The sequence below is a fragment of the Chondrus crispus genome, genomic scaffold, assembly GCF_000350225.1.
Source record: "Chondrus crispus Stackhouse genomic scaffold, scaffold_270, whole genome shotgun sequence".
Classification (NCBI taxonomy): Eukaryota; Rhodophyta; class Florideophyceae; order Gigartinales; family Gigartinaceae; genus Chondrus; species Chondrus crispus.
This window is the reverse complement of record NW_005179150.1, coordinates 107,801-129,840: the sequence shown is the minus strand read 5'-3', so window position 1 is coordinate 129,840 and position 22,040 is coordinate 107,801. Positions and strand designations below refer to the sequence as shown.

At 52.0% G+C, this 22,040-nt stretch overlaps 5 protein-coding genes; 3 read left to right on the top strand and 2 right to left on the bottom strand.

The window, feature by feature from the left end:
- The first annotated feature begins 6,262 nt into the window (after positions 1–6,262).
- Positions 6,263–7,471, top strand: CHC_T00008639001 (ferritin, chloroplast precursor). XM_005716500.1 is given in 2 exon segments: positions 6,263–7,012; positions 7,013–7,471. 1 exon segment carries the CDS (start codon positions 6,263–6,265, stop codon positions 7,010–7,012), a length of 750 nt encoding a protein of 249 aa, XP_005716557.1. The 3' UTR covers positions 7,013–7,471.
- A 247-nt stretch (positions 7,472–7,718) lies between these two features.
- On the bottom strand, positions 7,719–8,830 carry CHC_T00008536001 (probable serine/threonine protein phosphatase). XM_005716499.1 is given in 2 exon segments: positions 7,719–7,909; positions 7,910–8,830. The coding sequence occupies 1 exon segment, from the start codon at positions 8,828–8,830 to the stop codon at positions 7,910–7,912; it is 921 nt and encodes a 306-aa protein (XP_005716556.1). The 3' UTR covers positions 7,719–7,909.
- Positions 8,831–9,235: 405 nt separating this feature from the next.
- CHC_T00005178001 (hypothetical protein) lies at positions 9,236–10,882 on the top strand. Its single transcript, XM_005716498.1, has one exon. The coding sequence runs from the start codon at positions 9,236–9,238 to the stop codon at positions 10,880–10,882; it is 1,647 nt and encodes a 548-aa protein (XP_005716555.1).
- A 114-nt stretch (positions 10,883–10,996) lies between these two features.
- Positions 10,997–11,359, bottom strand: CHC_T00008555001 (Dynein light chain). The gene has a single exon (XM_005716497.1). The coding sequence runs from the start codon at positions 11,357–11,359 to the stop codon at positions 10,997–10,999; it is 363 nt and encodes a 120-aa protein (XP_005716554.1).
- A 471-nt stretch (positions 11,360–11,830) lies between these two features.
- On the top strand, positions 11,831–14,650 carry CHC_T00005177001 (hypothetical protein). XM_005716496.1 is given in 2 exon segments: positions 11,831–13,381; positions 13,382–14,650. 1 exon segment carries the CDS (start codon positions 11,831–11,833, stop codon positions 13,379–13,381), a length of 1,551 nt encoding a protein of 516 aa, XP_005716553.1. The 3' UTR covers positions 13,382–14,650.
- Positions 14,651–22,040: the final 7,390 nt, after the last annotated feature.

Here is a 22,040-nt window from a genome sequence, read left to right as displayed (position 1 = left end):
CCCCGAGCGGCACCGCGTGCAAGTCGCCGCGAAGCGACACGAACCCGGGCTCGACGCAGAGATCGCCGCCTTCGCTAGGGACGCATGACACTCCCTACCCGCGCGTCTCACTTCTTTGCACCTCTAATCCCCTAATCCCCGAATCCCCCTAATCCGCTTCGCTAGGGACGCATGACACCCCCAACCCGCGCGTCTCACTTCTTTGCACCTCCGCGAAAGGCCGTGCTCGTGAACGCCTCCCCAACCGTCGTTCTTTTTCTTTTTTCTGTCGTGCTCGCCAAGCGTGGTCCGACCGCTGCCCTGGCCACAGACTCCGGTGCGTGTCGGCTTGTCGCCTTCCGGTGCCGCTGCTGTCGACTCTCACGATCAAGTTCTCTGCTCACTACCCTATACACCAAATGAACAAGACAAGTGGGATGGCTCCGATAAGAAATTTTAGGAACACTAAAATAAGCATACGACACGGAATCAGCAGCTCAAATTGAGAGGATCTGCGCACAACTAAACTCAACGTGAGATGACGAGTGCCTGTTGCACCTTGCGTTTGGGTTCATGTGCAAATGTACGAGTTCATTTTAATGTTTGCGAAATTCATGTTATATTGATTTGATCAGTCTCCATCAGCGGCAATCGCCTCATCAGGGCCCTGCCATGGCTCAATACGCGGTCTGAGACCTAAATTTAGCTTTGTTTTTACCTTTGATACAACGAAAATCCTGTACAAGGTGGAAGAAAGTAGTGGCAAGCGGGGATCCGAAGGGGAGATCTAATGCAGGCGCGAGAGCTGATCAGTTTTTTGTGTCTGTTCCATCGTCTGGAGTGTTGGAACTTGCAAGCTGAAGAAGGCACCAGTGCACAATTGCTGTTTGTGCGATGTGCTCTGTAGCATATCCCTAATGCCATCTCATATGGCCAGTATAGTGGACATAAATTTCAATGTCCTGCTAGTTCTGAAGTATGTGGGTTTCGCCAATAAAAACCAGATATACAGCAAGGATAAAGCTTCCCCTAGACACGGTGAAGCATGTGAGGGAATGTTTTTCACCTGTTGGAACTGTACTTGGCTCCACAGTTTGTCAATAACAACCGGTTTGAACATGCAAAAATTTGATTATGTCCACTATACTGGACATAAAGACGTGTACATCGTGCTCCAAATTTATCAATAGCAGTCTACGAACTATCCCCTGAGTCTATTGGAGGCGCTGTCTGCACGACGGCTGTTCGGCTGTTCCTTGTCGCATGCTCCTACGACGCCTATTACCCGATGTTACCTCAGACTCACTGTCTGCGCCTTCCTGGTTCGGTAATTCCTCATTATCGTGATTTCCAGTACCGTTAGTGTGAGTGCCTCGAGATGGTGGCTGAGGTGTAGTTCTCAAACGCAAGGTATGGCTAGAATGCCAGATATCATAACAACTTTTGCGCAGTCCAGGATAGACCCGCACACATAGGGGTACGGAGCAAAGAGAACATTGAAACGATGTACGGTGACCACGCCAAGCTGTGGTTTGCTGTCCACAGAGCGTACAGCGCTTAATAAAGCGTCCTTGTCTCGGTGAATGACCTCTTATGTGAAGACGAAGTAGTTTGCCATCTGTAGAATTGAAGAAGGTAATACGATTCCTTTTCCGTGTCACAGCCATCATAATAATTCTTTTAGCTTCGTCACTTTCAGCATCTAATTCCTCCGGAACGGAATCCTCAGTAGGTACAACATTTAATGTGTCTGCATAACTTAGAAGTTCTTGTGCGACATCAAAAATAAAATCAGCAGTTGCCTGAACCTTTTTCAGGCCGTTACGGTAGCTGTCGATAGATTTGAAACTGGCAAAGGTACTTATAGAATCAGAGCGTTCGTGCATCCTCCATGCTAGAAATGCATTTACAGCCAGTGTCTTTAAGGTCTGTGAGACTAGCTTTTGTTCCCATTTGAAATGCGAGGTCGATGAGCGCATTATGGCACGTTGTTGAGTTGCACCGTCCACACCGGCTTTTGTCTTGGAATATAACGTTTGCGAAGCATGTTTGAAAAGTTTCAATGGTACAAACGGCCCATGCTCTGTGACATGCTTGTTAATAGTCATCCAGAACTGATGTCGAGATCGGATTACATCCTTCATAGATTCATCTATGAAGGATGGCATCTGAACGCTCGTTTCATGCGCCCACTGCAGGAAAGGGCCTCCGACAGTTGTTTCCTCTGTCTTACAAATCGTCGAGATCTGGAGCGGGCATCTGGCAAGTATCATGTATAAAATCCCGGTCTCCCCAGCACATACGTACAGAGAAATCTGAAGCTTCGTTACCACCAACTGATGCAGTATTTATGTCATGTGTTCACTTGGGATGTACTTTCGGAATGTTTCATCACCAACTTCACATTTTATTATCTCTCCCGAAGATAGTTGTATCGCCTCTCCTAGAGTGGCGACCGCGACACGTGTTTTTATCTCGAGGCAAGCAAGCACCACTGCCTGGCCGTCAACAGTTAAAATGTCAGCATCAAAATTGTTCAATACTTGACAGTGCTGCGCCAAAATAACAGCGATGCCGTCTGTCGAACATGCAAGATAGCCGGCGTCTTTAGCTGCAAACATTCCATTCTCAAACACAGTAGCAATAAACGGCATAGATGATAAAGCTTGAATCACAGCTCCTTCATTAGCAGTGCCTCGCATCATAGGTTCGGTTCATGCTTTGGAGCTAAACCATCCTTGGCTAAACAGGGAGAATCTCTCTTTCATTGTGAGCTCTGTTTGGTTATGCAGCGGATGTAGTCCAAGTTTCGAACGTATTAGGCTATTATTCATAAGTATCTTCCCCGCATTTGTTCCCGTTAGACGAAATTGTCGTAGGACAAACCAATCAGCAGTTCGTTGTGTTACTGTTAGAACATCACAACTTCTCGAGATCTCCTGTTCCACCTTCTCTCTTATTTCTTTAAACCTGGCATTCTTACACTCACATTTGCTAAAAAGTGTCATCTCCAGGTTCAGGTTTGGTTTAGGAACGGCAATCCATGTGTTCAAACATTTTTGAACTGCGTCGGGAACTGTGTACAGGAAGCGCAATACCTTTGCAAACTTCACTGTACCTCTCTCACGGACAGCAATGGCAGTCATTTGGTTCAATCCGACCCTTGCCTCATCTGTTGCAACCCTCTTAGACGCGATGAAGCAGCCTGGGCCCAGTTCTGGCGCGTCATCTATTTTAAAACGCGACGGACGGTCATACTGAACACGAAACGCTCCCTCTTCAGCGCTCCCTGGATCTTGTGCAGTGCTGCTGGCGGGCAAAGTTGGGCTTTGCGTCTGGGCTTCTACTGCACTCTCGTTTTCGTCCTCTCTCATCGGTTTATAAAACGATTTTCCAGCAAACGGATGACACCTTTGTAAATGCTGAGCCATCACGAAAATAGACGCCAAACCATTCTTCATTAACAGCCCTACAAAGGACTGCTTCCCATAACTGCGATCCGCCGTTATGATGCATCCGTTTAAAGCAACTTCCCGTTGTCCGTCTACAAGATCACCAATCAACTTGCTTACGGAATCTACTTGAGATTCACCTCTCCGTCTAAAACGTACTCCAATAGTAATGCGGAATAAAGCATCCGCAACGGAATCAGCTGAATGCCCCTCCTTGTCCGCCTTCCTTGCACTAAGCGTTTTACCTTGATTGTCGGCAGCCCGCGTCCCAAACAAATCATCGTCGAATGTGGCAAAAAGATGCAGTGGATTGAAGAATACCTTCTTTGTTTCTTTGAAAGCAATACGCTCGAACTCCGATAAGTACCTAGTTTGATCCCTCTGTGCATTCCAACTAGATCCGCCTTCGTTACCACGCCCCGTTGGGGAATACGCCAGTATGTTGCCATCTATGAATCTCATACGTTCAAGCGAGGGTACTTTGCAACCTGATAGACGAAGAATCAGAATGGCCTTTTCGAAACTAAAACCAGTACAGTGAGACATCAATAAAACAGAAACGTATTGGTACGAATCAGCCAATGTGACTGCAGATACTGCCTCGGCACGAAGGGCGATGAGTTCGTTGAGCCACTGAACACACTGCCGCAAAATGTCGCCCATGAATAAGATCACAAATCCAGCTCTAGTTGGAGCAATCGTCTTCACTGTGCACTGCATGCCCATCTTCTCAACGGCTGAAATACAGAACAGTCTTGCCCGCTCTCCAATTATCTCATCCGAAAAGTCATTTTCCAACATCACACTTTTGCATGTATCTGACCCTACCGTCCACCCTGTTGTAAAATCAGCGACATGCGTGTGGCGTTCTGACGTCCTCTGGCGAGCGCATCCTCGGACAAGACGTCCACTGCGACCTCTAGGGCGTCCTCGGGAGGGCGTTGGAACCGCTCGGCCGCTATGGGCAGCAACATTGCCTGTGAAATCTCCTGTGGCTCTATCGATCCCTGCAGGTGGAATGGCACCATTCCCAGAATGGTTTTGCTGCTCAATACTTGGTTCATTTGTCGCATTGGGCTCGGGAGAGCCAGAGGGAAGATCCGACGATATCACGTTGGCCATGCTGGGGGACATGGGGAGGTTGCCGGTGCTTGCGGCGAAATACTCAACGGTTTTGAGATCATGAAAATCGAGCGTGCAGAAAAAAGCAAGCGGAATACGTCCAAGCTTACAGAATAAGTCTCGATAGGGCGGAAACCGAGTAAGGCGCTGCCGATTACCTCCCAATTTTCGGGTCTTATGCACAGTGAAGTGGACATAAGCCCCTAAAATAAAAAATCTATAGTTTTTATTATGGCCATTTTAATGGCCATATAGAGCATTAGGGATATGATTGATGTGCTTTGAGCCCTGCACTCCCAGTTCTGGTTATGACCACGTCACGCAGCGTTGCGCCCAGGAATTACAGTGAACTGGACAGGCTGTGTTGGATTGTGGAAGCTTGTCGCTGCGTATTGGTGTTTCTGTAGATTCCCATAGAACCCCCTGCAGCGATACAAAAGGGCAGAGTGCTGTGAGTAGCTCAAAAATGGCCATCAATTTCCACAAAAATCTGCGTTTTTGACCCTTTGGAGTCCATCAATTGGGGTATGATAACTAGGAGGAGAGCCCAACAATTGATGGTCTCGAATTTCCCGTACTCGGGTCCAAATTGTGGCCCGACTATGCATGATCCTCTTTATGCACACGTGGGGTATATTCAGGGGGGATTTTTATTTTTCGGCAGACCTACCCAAGGGTACCCTTCGAAGGGTACAAGTATGTTAAGGTTGGAATTAGAGATTCCAGATCAACGAGATATGATATAAAACCTTGATTTACAAAATGTTTTTGATGGATCCCATATAGGTGTTCCACGGACCTATTTTTGCATAGTGGTCATCCGGCCAGTAAATGATCGAGGTTCTCCTTGCAGTATCGAGGTTCGAGTATTGCGAGGTTCTCCTTCATCCTTTCGTCTCGTTCCACTGTACACGATCTACCCTTCGAAGGGTACTGCGTGCACATGAGATCAAACAATATTTGAGCTTTCGCGGCACAATTTTTGAAATATTTGGCAAAGAATTCTGCAATGAACGTTACATTGAAATGGTTGTCGTAGATTTCTGAAATTCAGTCGTGACAAAAATTGGTGAAAAGTGAGTTGTTAACCCAACCCTATAAGCACTAGTTGTTCCAATTGAAAGACAGCTGCCTGACAGCTGTCCGATATTTCGCGAAGGCATACACGACTCTGTGTGGACTCTGTATAACATGATAAGTTTGCTGGAAGTTTGAGTAAGCGAAACGTAGAGTTTTCGCGGGAGGTTTTTGCAAAAAGCCTCAGCAATGGGGCTATTTCTGAATTTCTGCATTGTTTTCGCTGCAGACCGACCTTGTTTGCGAAAGCTCCGTATTTAGTGGTTTAATTTCCGAAGTGTCCGTTCCACGCCTTGCCCGCACCGCACCAATGCAGGATACTGCACCTGCAAATCGAAAATACAGTATGATAATTCTGACGACCACAGAATGCTTCTATGGTCAACGGCGATACCGCGTAGATGCGCGCATATACGCGCGGGCTGACTGCCCACGGATGGCGTGCAAACTGTCGACGAGGTTACACCTTTTAGGTTACACCTCATCACCCCTAATCACCGCTCCTCAGCATCCTTTATAAACCCTTGCTCCTCTCAGCCGCCCGACACCAACGCCCCCGCCAACCCTGCAGCCCTACCCGTACCCCGTCAAGAACAAACTCGCCCCAGCCACTCCCACCCTTCCCCACAACCATGTCTCCACAAGCTTTTGTCTCGCCAGTGCCCTTGTCTTCGCTGCGCCCGAGTCTCTCGACCTCGCTCACCCAACGCCGGCCCTCCGCGACACCATCGCGTACTGCCACCAGGGCCATGATGGCCGATGATCGCAGCTCGATCGACTTCGGGAAAGTCGACATCAAAGGGGCCGGCGAGAATCTCTCCGGTCTCATTTTTACCCCTGAGTCCGAGTCCCCGCTCAAGACCCGCTGCGACGTCGGCTACACTGAGCAACAGGAAGCCGCCGTCAACAGACACATCAACGTTGAGTACACGGCCTCTTATGCATACCACGCCATCTGGGCCTACTTTGACAAGGATACCGTCGCTCTCCCTGGCTTTGCAAAGTACTTTGCCGAGCAGAGCGAAGAGGAAAGGACGCATGCTGCTGAGTTTATGAAGTATCAGAACAAGAGGGGAGGAAGCGTCGAGCTTCAGCCTATTGCTGTCCCGGAAATGACCTTTACGCAGGAAGACGGCACTAGTGACGCTGTCTATGCTATGGACTTGCATTTGCAGCTGGAGAAGTTTGTGTTCCACAAGCTCAGGGCCCTGCACAAGGTCGCACAGGACGCCGGCGATGAGCAGATGCAGGACATGATTGACGACTACTTGACTCACCAGATTGACGCCATCAAGACAGCCGCCGACTATGTGGCCCAGCTCAAGAGAGTGGGGACGCCGCACGGGATCTACCACTTTGATCTCAACCTCCAGGGATGCTAAAATCGCCATTTTTGGTGTAGAGTAGGTGTGGACACGGCAGAGAGTTTTGGTTCTTCTTGCCGGTTGGAGGGGTGTGGACACGGCACAGAGTTTTGGCTCTGCTTGCCGGTGGAACGACCTGACTACCGACACCATCAGGTGACCATCAGGTGTCGGGGTTGGACGGTGTGCACGAGATGACGGGTGTGACTGATCCATTTCCATTTACTGTAGCGGGTGTACTTTTGTTTTATTTTTCAAAGATATGCACTGCATTTGATTTTGAATGGGGATACCCACTGCTGTTTTCCATGTCATTGGTGCGCTTTTTCATGTTATGCGCTGATTTGGGTTTGAAACGGGTGTGTCTTTCTGTTGTGTGTGTGTGTGTTTTTTTATCGTCACCAACCCCTGCAAACTCCAGTTCGCGTCTCATTCTCTGTTGTATGTGTACTGTATAAATGCATTTGTCGTCGAAAATCCATTGCTCGGTCGGCGTAATGTACAATAGGTACATAATTTGTCGAAATCAATTATTTTTTGATAGAGCTGCAAACCTGAGGTGTTTCAGGTGAGATTCGCTTGTACATGCTCTAGTTCTGCGTTCCGGTGGGGCTTCTCTGAGAATTACCCTTCGAAGGGTAACTCCTGTCCCGCAGACTTTGGAATGCGCTTTCCAAAGCGCTCTCCGCGTGCGATGATTGTATCGAAGCGCAGCAACTTGGGCTGTACAAAGTGGCCATGTCATGTTTTTACAGTAAGCGAGTAGTGGTAGTAATAATGTTTGTAGTAAGAGTCACGAGAAAGCGTCCGTTCCGCCATTCCCAACAGGCGGTTCCCAAAAAATAAACGGGCAACTATCGACCTCTTGTTCCCTGAGGCAATTTTGCAAAACGCGCCATTCAGCGATTCGATGAGTTACAAAAAGTACTCCGGCGCTGGTTTCTTGAGCGTGGCGCTCCTCGCATCCTGCGGGGCCGCATTAAAGACATTGAAGGATCTCCCCAACTTGTCATCCAGTGTCAAAATGGCGGCCACATTGCCGCATCGGTAGCAATAATTTGGAGCGCTCCACACAGTTACCAACGTATCATTGAACATGTTCTTGTAACCCTCCATGACCAGTTGATGGGCGCGCGCGATAAGTTGGAGCCCGTTGACGTGGTTGAACTGAGCGACAATATCGGCTCCGAAAAGATAGCCGGCGCCTCTCGGAGACATGTTCCAGCCGGGGACGTGCTCTGGATCGCTCCAAAGCAAATCGCACATGGCGCCGTCATGCGGGACCTCCTGCTTGCGATCGATGGCGCGAATTTGGTCGAGGGCGTTGATGCTCGGGGATAGCCCGCCGTGGACGCAGAACGCCTTGCCGTCAATCAAGGAGCCTAGGGATAAGAAATCAAACACCTCCGTGCAGTACCGCCACACGTTGGCGTTGCCATACTTCCGCAGACACTCGTCGTAAAAACCGTACACCTGCGTGATCTGGCGGCTTTCATGGTTGCCGCGGATGAGGGTAACGCGGTCAGGCCAGCGGACTTTGAGGGTGAGCAGGAGCAAAAAAGTCTCGACCGAGTTGAATCCCCTGTCTACAAAGTCGCCCATGAAGAGATATTGGACGTCCGGGAGGGGGCCGCCCGTGTTGAGGAGCTCTAGCAAGTCGTAGAACTGGCCGTGGATATCGCCGGCGATCGTGACGGGGGCGGAAACCGGCTGGACATTGGACTCGTCGACGAGGAGTTCGCGGGCGCGGTCGCAGAGCTGCTTGACCTCGGCCTCGTTGAGATACTCACAGCGCTTGAGCTGCTCGATCCAGCCGTCCAGGTCGGCGGTGGTCATGTGGGGTGGGGATTAGGATGGGTGCTCGCGGGGCCTGGTGCGGTGGGCGGGTGGGGGAGGGGGGAAGAGCGGATGCGGGTGAACAGGGAGAGGCGGGATGATGTTGACATCAAATGCAGGGGAGTTTTTCGGCGGCTGTAAGGAGGACAACCGTGCACCTGACGGGGGTGCCCAATCGCAGCCAGGCCGCGTTGCGTTGCCCGTTGCCGCCTACTGTACGACTGCCCTCGCCCAATCCGGTGCACACACGTGCACAGTCGCGCATTCTCACCTGCTTCTTTCGCTTCGACCAATCTCTGCTCATGTCCACATCGCCCGTGTCGTGATCACCTATCCGCGCCGTCCCTTCGCCCTCCCAATCCTTCCCACAGGTCCGGCGCTCTGTCGACCTACTGCGGTTCGGACATGGTGGAGGAAGACGCCCTCGCTGCCGCCAAGGCCGCCCTGCTGGCGGAGGTCGCAGCGCCTTCATCGAGCGCCCGCCAGAAGCCCAGACGGCGGCGGAGGGGTCGTCGGAGGCCGCGCACCCACCGCTTGGGTGCCGCCGCTGACGGTGCAGCGGATGACGCGGGAAACGTTGTAGAATACGTAGGAGAAGATATCGAAGCCGTCGTGGGGGACGCGGCGGATGCGGCCGGCGGCTTGTCACAGGCCGAGATCGACGTGATGCGGGAGGTGCTCCGACGCTTTGAGGGGCGTGGGGCGGATCCCGAAGAGCATGAGGGGGAAGAGGGGGAGCAAGAAGGAGAGGGGAAGCAGGATGTGGATAAGGATATGAATGGAGACAAGCGAAATGCCGCTGTCAGTGGAAAGCAAGATGAGGAGGAGGACGACGAGGCAGATGCCGAAGGGGATGGCGAGGGGAATCACGGATCTACGGCCATGTCACGCAAGCAGCGCAAGGAGCACCAGCGCAACCTCATCTCGCATCTCAAGGCTCTTTCCGCCGCCCCGGAGGTTGTGGAGGCCTGGGACATCACGGGCCCGGACCCGTTGCTGCTAGTGCATCTCAAGGCGCTTCCCAACTCAGTTCCTGTCCCGTCCAACTGGCGCCAGAAGCGCAAGTACCTGCAGAACAAGCGCGGTATGGAAAAGCGCGCCTTTCAGCTCCCCGCCTACATTGTCGACACAGGCGTGGGCGAGCTGCGCCACGCCCAGATGGAGGCCGACGAGAGCAAGTCCCTCAAGCAGCGCCAGCGCGAGAAGATGCGCGCAAAGACGGGGCGCGGCGTCGAGATCGATCACGCCAGGCTCCATGACGCCTTTTTCAAGTTTCAGACAAAGCCCCGCCTCACCCCGCACGGTGATGTTTACTACGAGCTGCGTGAACTCGAGCCAGACGCATCCAAATTTAGGCCAGGCGTGCTTGGCGAGGAGCTGCGAGCGGCCCTCGGCATGGGTGAGGGGGATCCTCCGCCGTGGCTGGTCAATATGCAGAGGTACGGGCCGCCCCCCGGGTGGAGGGGCCTTCGAGTGCCAGGCGTTAACTGTCCTATTCCGAGCGGGGCGAGGTTTGGGTTTCAAGCCGGGGGGTGGGGGAAACCGCCTGTGGATGGGCGGGGGAGGCCGCTCTATGGGGATGTCTTCGATGAAGGTTTGGAGTTTGGGGAGAGGGATGAGAGGTTTGATTTGTCAGAGGCGGCGAAAGCCAAGTTGTGGGGCGAAGTGGAGAAAGTTGCGAGCGAGGACGGGGTTCGTGTTGTGGCAGAGGAAGAAGAGACAGAAAAGGAAGAAGAAGGGGAAAAGAGGAGGGATGTGGAAAGCGCCAGAGTTGCATCAGAAAAGGGAGTGGAAGTGCCGGAAAGTGGAGCGGCAGTAGTAGGAGATGCACCAGTGCGGAAGGGAATTCCCGCTGGGCAGCTATATTCTGTTTTGGAAGAGCAGCAGGTTTCTGTTGGCGAGACAGGGATGATGGGTTCATCGCATGTTTACCGGGTGAATGAGACTGGTGAGACTGGTGGTGGAGAAGACAAAGGAGAAAAGCGAAAGCGAGACGAGAGTGCGGTGGAGGTGAAACGGACGCAGAAGAAGGCGAAAGAATTCAAGTTCTAGGCCGATGGGAAATAATCTTTACAAGGTGAAATACAGACCAATCGCAACAAGGCGTGGTACAATCTCAAGCAAGGGCTGGCGTTCCGAAAGTAACAAGCAGACAAGCGCGGGCGGCTATCCGCTGCGGAAGAGAAGGATGGCAATCTTCTCAATGTAAAAATAGAGAAAGCCAGCCCCCTCATGTGTAACGTAGGAGCCGAAGTGGCGGCCGACAATGCAATGCCACGATGGTTGGAAGCGGGCGTCAAACTCCTTCTTGAGATATTGGGCCATATCTCGCTCAAGCTCGAAGCGATCGAGGGCGACGAGAGCAAGCTCGATTGCCTTGCGCTGCATGTCGTCGGGCATGTCAGCAGATTTGACGACAACACGCGGCTGCCGGGAGGCAGGGATGTGGCGCGCGGACGAGGGAGCCGGGGCAGGGGGGCCAGGAGCGGTCGCCGGTGCTGATGCGGCCGGGGCGGTTGTTGCTGTCATCTTGAGGGGTTAGAAAGGTGCGGGGGCGCGGTGTGTGAATGCGGGCGAAGGAACGGAAGTGCAAGTTTGAGGGTGTTGAGGTGAAAATGGCGCGGAGCTGCAACGAGCTGTGTAAAGGCGCCAGGGGTTCGACGGGTGTATCCCAGAAAGCTGATTTTCGGGACTTGAAAACGCATGCCGCTTGTTTTCCCATTTGTGGCAGCACTGGATTCAAAAGTTCAGGCCACACGTGTAGAACGTCATGCCACGTATGCAACGCTGGCATGGTTTGCAACCTTTGCGACGTGGAAAGCAGATTGGGCGCTGCGCGTCCGTTTCCAGTTTGTATTCAAATTGTACCCCGCGCCTTTCAATCACGTCAGACCTCCCGCCTCCATCATCATGCATCATTTCGAATTCACTCAAACACTCATGCACTGACCCTCTTCCGCCTCGCCACCGCCTCATCGCTGCCCGACCTCGCGCCTCGCCATGGAATCCCGAGAAGAAATCGAGTCCATGCGCGTCATCGACCTTCGCGACTTCTTGCGCCGCAATGGTAGCCTCCCCGCCGTCGTCACCCGCGGCGATGGCACCCCGGGCGCCCCACGAAAGGCCGATCTCATGCGCGCTGCCCTCGCCATAGAGGAAGCCCACCGCCAGGGACGCCCCATCTCCTCCCTGGCAGAGCAGCCGGCCCTGGCCCCGTACACCCCGCCAAGCCCTGCCAGACGCATTCAGCGACGTCCCGCCAACGACGACGACAACGACGACTTCAACATTCCCAACCCCTTTCAGTCGGGCATACCCACCCCGACAAGGACTAAGCCCAGTCGTTCCTCCATCTCAGTGCCGTCCTCCCGCCCAATGGCGGAAGGCCCGTTGGACCAGACCCCTGTCGCCCCGACCTCGGAGCGCCGCAAGAGACGGGCAAGCGCCGCCTGGATCAACCCCGCGCTCTTTAATAAGATCACATCCTCTACCGCCCCGAAGGCCGCTCAAGCCAACGACAAAACCTCCAATGTCGCCCGCGCGGTCACCATTCCGGATGACAAGCCCATCCTCGTCGAGGATGAGGCCCCACCGCGTCCCGCCATCGGTGGCTCCGCCAGACGTTCGAGGACACCCTCAAAACCTATCCTGGCCACCCGCAAGAGCGTGCCCGCAGCCGAGGAGGTCATCACCCTCGCCCCGTTGCGCGACCTCGACCTGCCAGAGGAAGACGACTATGACGCAGACTTCGATCCGGACTCTGATATCCTGCTCGATGACCCGCTGGATGACGACGAATACAACTATCTTGATGTCCTCCCGTACAATGACCCTCTGCTGCGCGCCTCGGGCTTGGATGCCGACCGTCGTGATGTTCTCGTCCACAGCGATCACGACTCCACCATTGACACCGATGACGAGCTTGTTCATGACCAGTTTTCATCATGGGACGTCTTCAGATTGAGGAAATGGCTGAAGGGCAAGAAGGTCCGATATCCCAGGGACGCTCGAAGGATTGATCTTGTTAGCCTTGCAAGGGCCCATTTGTTACAGATAGAGGCATCTTCGCAGCAGTTCGTCGAGGAGGATGTCATCCGTCCGGCTACCAAGATGGCGTCTGAGCGGAAAAAGTCGCAATTGGCGAGGGGTAACCGCACCATATCCGCCCCGACAGAAGATGAAGATGATACTGACTCCCCAATTGATGTTGATGCCATTCCACCAACTGTGCCGTCTAAAGTGCACCGCATCAGGAGGGGCCGCACAAAAGGCCCGAGGAGGGTTCCGGTACATCCACGACGACGTTTTCGATTCAGCGCGAGCGCGTTCGTTGTTCTGTTGGGATTCCTACTGTGTATCATGTGCATCTGGTCTGCGGCTACGGTGTACCGAAGCCATATGAGACCGTTTTGTGATACCCATGTCCTGACAAGTAAGTTATACAGCTTTGGGCGTTCGTATGTGGAGAGACTTACGGAGACTTGGAACACGTTCTCCGAGCAATGTGCCAATTCTGCCGAAGAAACTCCATATAACTGGCGCCAAGACTAGCTTGTGTCAATAGAGAGCTTCAAAGCATGCCACGACTGTGTTTGTTGCATTGCATGCTTTAGTCTCTCACAGTGATACCGTAAGCTAACAAGATTCAATTCCTCCCTTCTCAAACTGCATTTTGGTTTCTGTCCAACCGCACTCGACTTGAAATTGATTATTAATATCGAATTTCCTCATTTCTTCTGGTACTTCTACGTATCGTTTGGACAGATTGCACTGATGTCGGGCAAGAGTGCCGGAGATGCCCGCCGTATGGAACATGCAGCAACGGAATATTGTCTTGTGATCCTGGTTATGTTGCCCTGGGTGGGAAGGTATGCGTTGAAGACCAGGAGAGTAGCATTTTCGGTGAAGAACTGGCTAATGACGCATACACACTGCTTTCACAGTTAGCTGGCAGCGCCGAGTGCGGTGAGATTACTTCGGGAGCACTCTCGCGGGGGGAGCTGAAGACAGCCTTGCGGTTGAAACACTCTGAAAGGCCAAGTGGAGGACCGTTTCCGTGGAGCGCGCGGACTTTTGATCTTGCAAAGTTCGAGATTGCGTTCGACAAAGCTGTGAATAGACTCGAAGATGGAGACTTCACGGAAGTATCTGTATCGGAATTTGGTGATTTCAAATCGGATTCTCCAGTTATGTCTTTAAGCTGCGCTGCCAAGTTGTCATTGCGCCGAAACTGGCGTGTCGTATCAGCTTTTAGCGTGACTTGCCTGCTTCTGCTATTTCTGAAAGTATGGCTCTACATCCGAAGACGACAGAAAGAAGAGCTATATGACGCCTATCGGTTGGCAGTGGATTATCTGAAAACGCAGAAGAGCGGGTTTGTTCGTAGGGAAGAAGAACTTGCTTTCCTTTCTGACATTGTCCTCCGACAAGAGGTGCTGGGATCTCCAACAGATAGGACAGTTCGATTGTGGAAAAAGGTGGAGGAGCTACTCAGGGCTGACAGTCGAGTTGTCTGGAGTGCAAATAGGGTTGTGAAGGGATTTCCTTCTAACACTTTTGAATGGCGAGGTCGACTCTCAAGTGGAGTTTTTAGCAGTGGTGGTAGTCTACGTAGCTTGGATAGCACAAGTATGTCTGACGGAGAGGCCATGGCCCCAGCAAGCGAGTCATGGCTGGACGGTGCTTGGGATCGGCTTTTTAACAGATACTGATTTGAAGATCCATAGATCGGGGGCCAAGGATATGACGAACGTAGCGCCAGTTGCTATATTATTGGGTTGCGAGAAATAAACTATTCGTGCTGTGATAATTGCACTAGAACTAAACAATGCTCTGGTTGAGGGTTGTCGTGCTGTCGAGTACTGCCACAAACCATTTCTGGGCAGTATTTCTTAGAAAGATCCTCGCATTATCCACAGACCCGACGTTCCTTGACGTCAAACGGGTCTATACGTAGCGACATAGTTACAAACTGAACGAAAACAGCCGTCTTACATGTTCCCGCCTGGTTCAAAATGGTATCTCGCCGATTTTATCGCATTGCATCTCCGTACTACTAAATTATTTGATCAAAAAGAGGGGCTGGATCTCTGGAGAATTGCAATCAAGAATACGCCTGGAATGGCATGGATTATGTTGAGACTCTTTTTTAACAATGGTGCAGGTAACAAGTTTCTTACATCGGTCATCATGGTCTGGTTGAGACAATCCCTCATTCCATCCGTTTTCTGTCGCAAAACGAAGAATTGAAAATATGGTCCAATGCGCAGCCCTACCGACGATCAATAGTGAAGGACTATGGTCTACACAAGTTGAGGCAATTACGAACTTCGATAGCCTACACTTTGAAAATTCCTAGTTCTGCCCCGTCACCGGAAGGCATGTTCTTTAGGGAGGGCCACTACTTTTTGAAAGGGGTGCTCTAAAGGTGATTGCAACGTACAATATCACGGACAGAGCTGCCGAGACCTGCTCGCTTAAAAAAAACATTAATAGCCTTGTAAGGTTACAGTAAATGTCGGTGTCTGCCGTATTCGCTATGATCCCGTCGCTGCGTTTCACAGGCAATGTCTAAATTGCGCGTACCAAACACATAACATATATGCTTAAGGTTCAACGGAAGATTCAGTCGTCTGAAATCCCGCACAAGCATTCAGCCACGGTAAGGCAGTGTTGGACTTAATCCATTCAAGTTGCTGTGATCTTTCGGGCGCCGGGCTCAATTCCTAAGAGGCTTAGTCTTCAATGGAATGAAGGGAAGAGGCATGGTCAATTGTATGCAAAGGGGTGGAGAGACGAAATAAGTCTCGCGTCCTGTTTTGAATATCGTAATGAGCAACTTTTGGTATACCGCTCCATGAAATGAACATGCTGCGACCCCCTTTTTTCCTGCTCCGAGAACATCGACCAAGATTTATATTTCAGTGCACCTTCCAACAACAAATATATAGGACAATCCGCTCTACGGTATGTTTGCAGTTAACAGTATTCTTCCACGGACGGCATTGTGCTCTTCAGTACAGCACAGACGCAGTGGCGACAACGAGGGGCTCACGAGACAGAGCGCGCCTAGAAGAACCGCAAACCGCCGTTCTCACTTCAGCAAACAGTTCAATCTTCGGCTTGTATAACGACACAGCGCCTCGGGTGAAGGGGTAGAGCGCTCACCAGTGAAAGTGTCCGGGGCTTGACGCGGTTTGACTGGAGGCTCGCCCCAAAAATGAAGAGTCGGAACTTCCGGTCTGCTGGCGTTTTTTCGCCGGTTTTTTGATCCGCCATTGCCTGGGTGCGTTGCCAGCTGTAGTTGGGCCACGTGGTAATAGGCCACGTGTGCGGGCTAAAGCGCCGGCGGCGACCGGCGCTGCCGACGGATAATTTAGGTCTACAATTTTATTGAAATAGCGCCGACCAGAATTGGTCGGCGCACCGGGGGGCCAGAGGAGGCTACGACCCCGGGGGACATTGTGCCCTTCCTTCTTCGCCGCGCCACATCCCTCTCTCGCGACTATCGTTCCACCCCCTCGTTCGCCCTACTGCTGCGCGATGCGCGGATACTACGAGCCGCCACCACCCGCCACCATAGTTATGGGCCCAGGGTTGAACGAAAAGAAAGACCTGCGCTCGCGCTTAGATCCCCCATTCTTTTACCCGAATGGTGATCTTCAGGATTGGCGCAAGAAGGTCTACCGCTGGGTGGATCTTATCAAGCACTCCGCTCTTTCGGGCCCTGATCCGGTCTACAAGACAATCTTTGCCACACTTGGACGCGTCTTGTACGACCGCGGCCTTCCGAGCGCTCAACAATCTATCGTTGATGAAGCTCAGGCCAAGAACATCATCGACTACAAGCAGGAGGACCAGATCGCGGCTGTGGCTGACATTGTGGAGTTGATCGCCGTCGATCCTCCCATTGCAGTCGTAACCCGTTTAATCAACTCTTATAAAAAGGTCACGACGTGTCGCAGAAAGAAGAATGAAGATCTCTCCGTATTTGTTTCAAGATTCCGTGGTCTTGCAGCCGAACACCTCATCCATTCAAATGTAACTAGCGGCTCGCAAATCGCCAAGGTGTTGGCAATCACTCTCCTCAATAATGCAAACTTGGAAGAGGGTACGCTTACCAACGCAAAGCTTCAGCTAATTGCCCTTGCGGAAAATCGAAAAAAATGTCACAATAGTGACTCTCAAGACACTGTGCAAGTCCCCTGAAGCTTTTTGAAGGATGTAGAAGACTTGAAGCAGAAGTACCAAGTTTTGGAGGATCTGCATGGTCCGCTCTCCTACAATCAGTCTAAAGGTGCGGACGGGTTGTTGCGGGCCATGAAAAGTATCGCCGAGGAGCTATTTCAGAGTCTAACAAGTTCGCCGAATGCTTGGAACGCATTGTTATCCCGACGGCAACCAACTCCTCTGACGCCTCAGTCGAGTCAAGGATTCTTTCGAAAAAGCAAGCCTGTCGACTCAATCTTGATGACGCCGTTTCCGTTCTTCGAAACCTCACTCTCACGGCGTTCAGCTCTTCTTCGTCGATGAGCATGAGAGAAGTAGAATCTCTGGTCCAACGCAACGTGCAGCAAGCCCTATTTTCAGTTGGATACAGGTCCGATCGCAAAGTGGGTGCTCGAGGTGAAATCAGGCATGCAAAGGATGACATCAACAACAAGACCCGTCGTGGAAAGAGAGGTCGAGGGGAAGGTGGACCAAGTGAGAAGTCGCTTCCTCCCCCCAACCTTCGCAGGCAAGTCTGCTTTGACTGCGGCGATGAAGACCACTATGCTGGAGATATGCGTTGCAAATTTCCCAGCAAATACACCATTACGAAGCGGCGTCCCAATCCGACCCAAATGACTTCTTCCCAGGGACAAAGGCAGCAAAAGAATTTTTTCGCCCAGGCTCCAGCTCCGGACAAGGAAACAACTAAGCCTTATGTCGGATCGTGGAGCCGTGTCTGACGTCAGAACGGGTCTCCAAGACGTTAACCCGATTCTGGACGTCGGATGTCCACGCAGCGTCGGAGGAATCGAAGCTGCGGGGGCGTTGTGCCTTGCTCTCGGTATCTCCTTCGAGCTGCGACTTTTGGACTGCGACCCTTTCTTCCACGGGTATGGCATGCACTGCAGCGAAGCGGAACTTACCATCGCCATATGGGATATGCTGGTCAAGGATGTCTTCGGACAGGAAGCCAAGATTCCGTTCTATTTGACACCCGGTAACGGCTTCCTGTTACTCGGCAACGAGATCCTTCACCAATCTCGTTTGCTGGGTCCGGAGAACCTTCTCGTAATTCCCGCAGGCGTTCGCGGCATTTCAAGAAAGCAGCTAACGCTGCAGACGTACAGCGAACCCGTCTCATTGGAAGACAAGGACGCCAAGAGAACATACCTCTTCATTGTCCCATCCAAGACGTCAACGTTTAAGGCGTACTTTGCCACGTATCGGACCCTTTTTGTGAATAAGGGTGATCGATCAGCGTTGAAGAGGGAGAGGTTGTCGGATGGCAGGGTTTCCAAACAATTTGCCGTCCGGCTTCATGGGTTCAGCCATCTACCTTTGCAGGACATGTTGACGCTTTGCAAGAGAGGCGGAGTTCTTACTCCAATTCTGCGGCAAGCCCTGAGCACCGTCGTAAGCAAGTGCACTTCTTGCAAATCTACGGGGAGACCACTGATCTCTCGCAAGGTCTCTTTTAGCAAGATCCTTGCCTCCTTCAACAGCCACGTCCAGATCGACTTCATGTACATTGTCGAGCTCTGCAAGAAGCCGATACTCCATCTGGTCGACGTGCACACCGGATTCTCGGTGACCGCCCTCCTGGACTCCAGGGAGATGGACCTCGCCACAAAGGAGTTCGAGGCACAATGGTGCAACGTCCATGGAGCCCCTGAACTTGTATCAGCAGACCAAGAGTTCAACAACCGGAGGTTCAAAGAGTTCATCGCTTACATTGGCGCCAGATTCGAAGCTCGTCCGGCTCGTCGCCATAATAAGCTCGGGATTGTCGAAAGAAAAAACGCAGTGATTCGTCTAATCGCAGAACGTTTCATCAGAGACGCCGAGTATTTCGCCCAAGAACGAGGAGCCGCTACAGGACGGCATGATGTTGTGTCGCGAGCGACGTTCATAAGCAACATTCTATACGGCAACAAGAAGCTGAGCAGCTTCGAGCTATCCAGGGGCTACACTCCTTCGCTGGGGGGTCTTCCGCAGTCTCGAGTGAGACAGGAGCTGATAGCTGCACACGAAGAGCAAGTGGCCCGTCGTGCGCTTCAGCTCCTAGAGACGACAAGGAATCCTCGCACCGTTGATCCATCCCTGCTTCAGAGAAACACTCCAGTATATTACTTCAAGAAAGGCCTGAAGTTCGGGAAATGGGAGAAAGGATATGTTCGAGAACTAGAACCACATTCAGTTTCAATCTCGAGCAAACCTAGCCACAACGGTCTGCCAATCCGGGCAGCCTTCGAGGATGTGCGAGTCGCGCCGAGGTCTTCTCTCCTGCAAGAACTTGACAAAATGAACTATGTTTTTCCTCGCTCGTCCTCTATAGTGGAAGAAGACGAGTTCACAGGAGTAGATCCGGCTGCACCGCCTGAAGTCCCAAGCGATATTCTCGGAGAAGACTCTCCATTGCCAGAGATGTTCCCGTGGAATGCTGAAGCCGACTAACCGAGGGCAAGAATGACATTCACACCGGAATACGAGACTGAGGAAGCCATCCAGCCAGCCGTACCTGACTTGGATACAACAGAACTGGAGGACAGAGGAATTTCGGACACTGTGGATGCCTTAGATTTATTTGAAAAGGAGCACGCTCTGTGCGCTAAACATCCAAATTCCCTAACTCTATTTGCCGGAAACCCCTCACGGCCACGGCGCTCCAGTTTCGAGCAGCCTGCTGTTGATGTTGGAAACTCTTCCCTGTTGTTCTCACACTCTCTCTTTGGAAGGAGAAAGGAAAGAGGAACTTCACACCAGAGCGACATTACCAAAGAGTACAAACCTCCGCAACCCTCGAAGGATGTCGGAAATGTACCGATTATGTCGCCCCCAGACTTTCCTTGCTCCCTCAAGACTTCAGAACAAGAGATCCTACAAAGAGCAAGAGAAGTCCTCGGGGACAAACCTCTGTCAGAACTCAACTCCAATTCGTCCCCCAGTGGTTGATCGATAAGTCCATTGCGAAGGAGAAGGAGAATTACGATGGCGCTTACGAAGAACTCCACATCAGCCGGCTTCCTCCGAATGCAAACTTGATTTCGTCTCATCACTTCTTTCAGTTGAAACACGAAGGTGAGACGGACAAGTTAAAGTTGAAGTGCAGGCTCGTCCCTCATGGCAATCGTGACCGGGATAAGGAAAAAGTCCGCAAGGACTCCGCAACAGCGCAATTTCCGATTATCCGCATCGTGTTGTCAATTGCGGCGATTCTCGGAATGGTCCTGGGCTCCATCGATGTCAAAAGTGCGTACATGCAGGGAGGTTGGCTAACTCGCAGTATATACGTGAGGCCACCAAAGGGCTGGACATCCATGCACAAAGGGATTTGGAAGCTGCTGAAGCCAGCCTACGGCATCGTAGAGTCCGGTCGAATTTGGCAGCTAGCAGTCGAACGGTGGATGTCGGGGCAAGGGATTATAGAAGTGCCCGGACTCCCTCAACTGTTCATCAAGCGCCGACTAGACGGAGGAATCCTCCTCGCCATTTGCAAAGTTGTCGACGACTTTCTCATGGCTGGATCCCAGAAGGACATCGACGAATTCCATGAAAGCATGCTGAAACGATTTGAGATTGGTCGTTTCGTCACTGGTCGGGACCTGATATTCAATAGGTTGCACATACATCAAAATGACGATCGAACAGTTCACATCAGCATGAAGGAATACCTGGGAACGATAAAGCCTCTTGCCGTCACTCGGGAGCGACGCAAACAGTTCGATTCACCATGTACGGCGACAGAGCTCACAGCCTACCAAGGCCTCGCAGGATCGCTCAACTTCCTGGGGCACGGTATTCTACCTCAAGCTTCTTTCGCAGCCAGTTTCCTGCAGCAAGCTGTCGGACGCCTCAAGGTCTCAAACCTAATTACGGCAAACAAGTTACTGGTGGAAATCAACAAACTCGAAGCAGACATCACATTCCGTTCTCCAAATAATCTCGACGTTACACCCTCGTACCTCGCCTTCTCGGACGCGAGTCACGGGTCGACCTCTTATGGACAGACAGGTTATATTTCGGGTATATACCTGCCAGCGGGGGGTGTGGGGTTGTATCACGTCATAGACTGGTTGAGCTGCAAGCAAACTCGCGTAGCCTTTTCCTCAATCGGCGCCGAGATACTCGCTGCAGCCACGTCTGCTGACCGGGGATCAATGATAGCGGAAAGACTGAAAGTGGTGTTTTCTGCAGAGCATCCTCTCCCGTTTGTGCTAACGGTCGACTCTCATGGCCTGTTCTCAACGGTGACAACCTTACACGAGGGTAGTGACTATCGTCTTCGTCCCACTGTGGCAAGGATGAGGGACTCATATGAGACCGGAGAGATCAGCGTCATGCAATGGATAGCCGGAAAACGGAACTTCGCAGACGCCCTCACGAAGAGAAATTTGGACATGTTCAAGAAACTGAACGACGTGATGAGGAGTGGATTCTTGGACGCAGAGACATTCAAGTCATCACAAAGGGTCTCCCAAGTTTATTGATCACTCCTCATCATCAATAATGACCCTTTTCGTTTTCGATTTCTTGTGGGTAAACTTGGCTTCATTCCCCTTCTTCTCACTCCTGCGCTCCCGCTTGACGCTATAAGAGATGCGCTTATTCGGCTTCTTCTTCTTACCAGAAGCCACTCTGTTGCCTACCTCTTGAGCGTAGAGGAGCCTCATCTCGGAGATGCCCATGAATTGCGAGTCGTCCCCGACGCACACGTCAAAAATCCGGGAACTGACACGAAGAGCAAAGCGCTCAACGCAATCGAAGACAACCTGACGGCCTACGTCGTATGCAACAACGTGGTCAACCTCCTCATCATCGCGGTTCATTCCAGAAAGCCGGACGAGGTAGATGCCGGTCCGTTGATTACGCAACCACTCCTCCTCGGTCATGCCCCGGTCCACTTTAATTTGTCGGAGCCCCAGAACCTTGATGTTGTTCTGCACCCAGGCAGATGCGTCTGCCAGGCTCCGACAAGCCATTACGCCCCGCTGAAGCATGC

Bases quoted from the DNA above. Each gene is read 5' to 3' on its own strand.
- CHC_T00008639001 (XM_005716500.1), top strand. From the start codon at position 6,263: ATGTCTCCACAAGCTTTTGTCTCGCCAGTGCCCTTGTCTTCGCTGCGC.
- CHC_T00008536001 (XM_005716499.1), bottom strand. From the start codon at position 8,830: ATGACCACCGCCGACCTGGACGGCTGGATCGAGCAGCTCAAGCGCTGT.
- CHC_T00005178001 (XM_005716498.1), top strand. From the start codon at position 9,236: ATGGTGGAGGAAGACGCCCTCGCTGCCGCCAAGGCCGCCCTGCTGGCG.
- CHC_T00008555001 (XM_005716497.1), bottom strand. From the start codon at position 11,359: ATGACAGCAACAACCGCCCCGGCCGCATCAGCACCGGCGACCGCTCCT.
- CHC_T00005177001 (XM_005716496.1), top strand. From the start codon at position 11,831: ATGGAATCCCGAGAAGAAATCGAGTCCATGCGCGTCATCGACCTTCGC.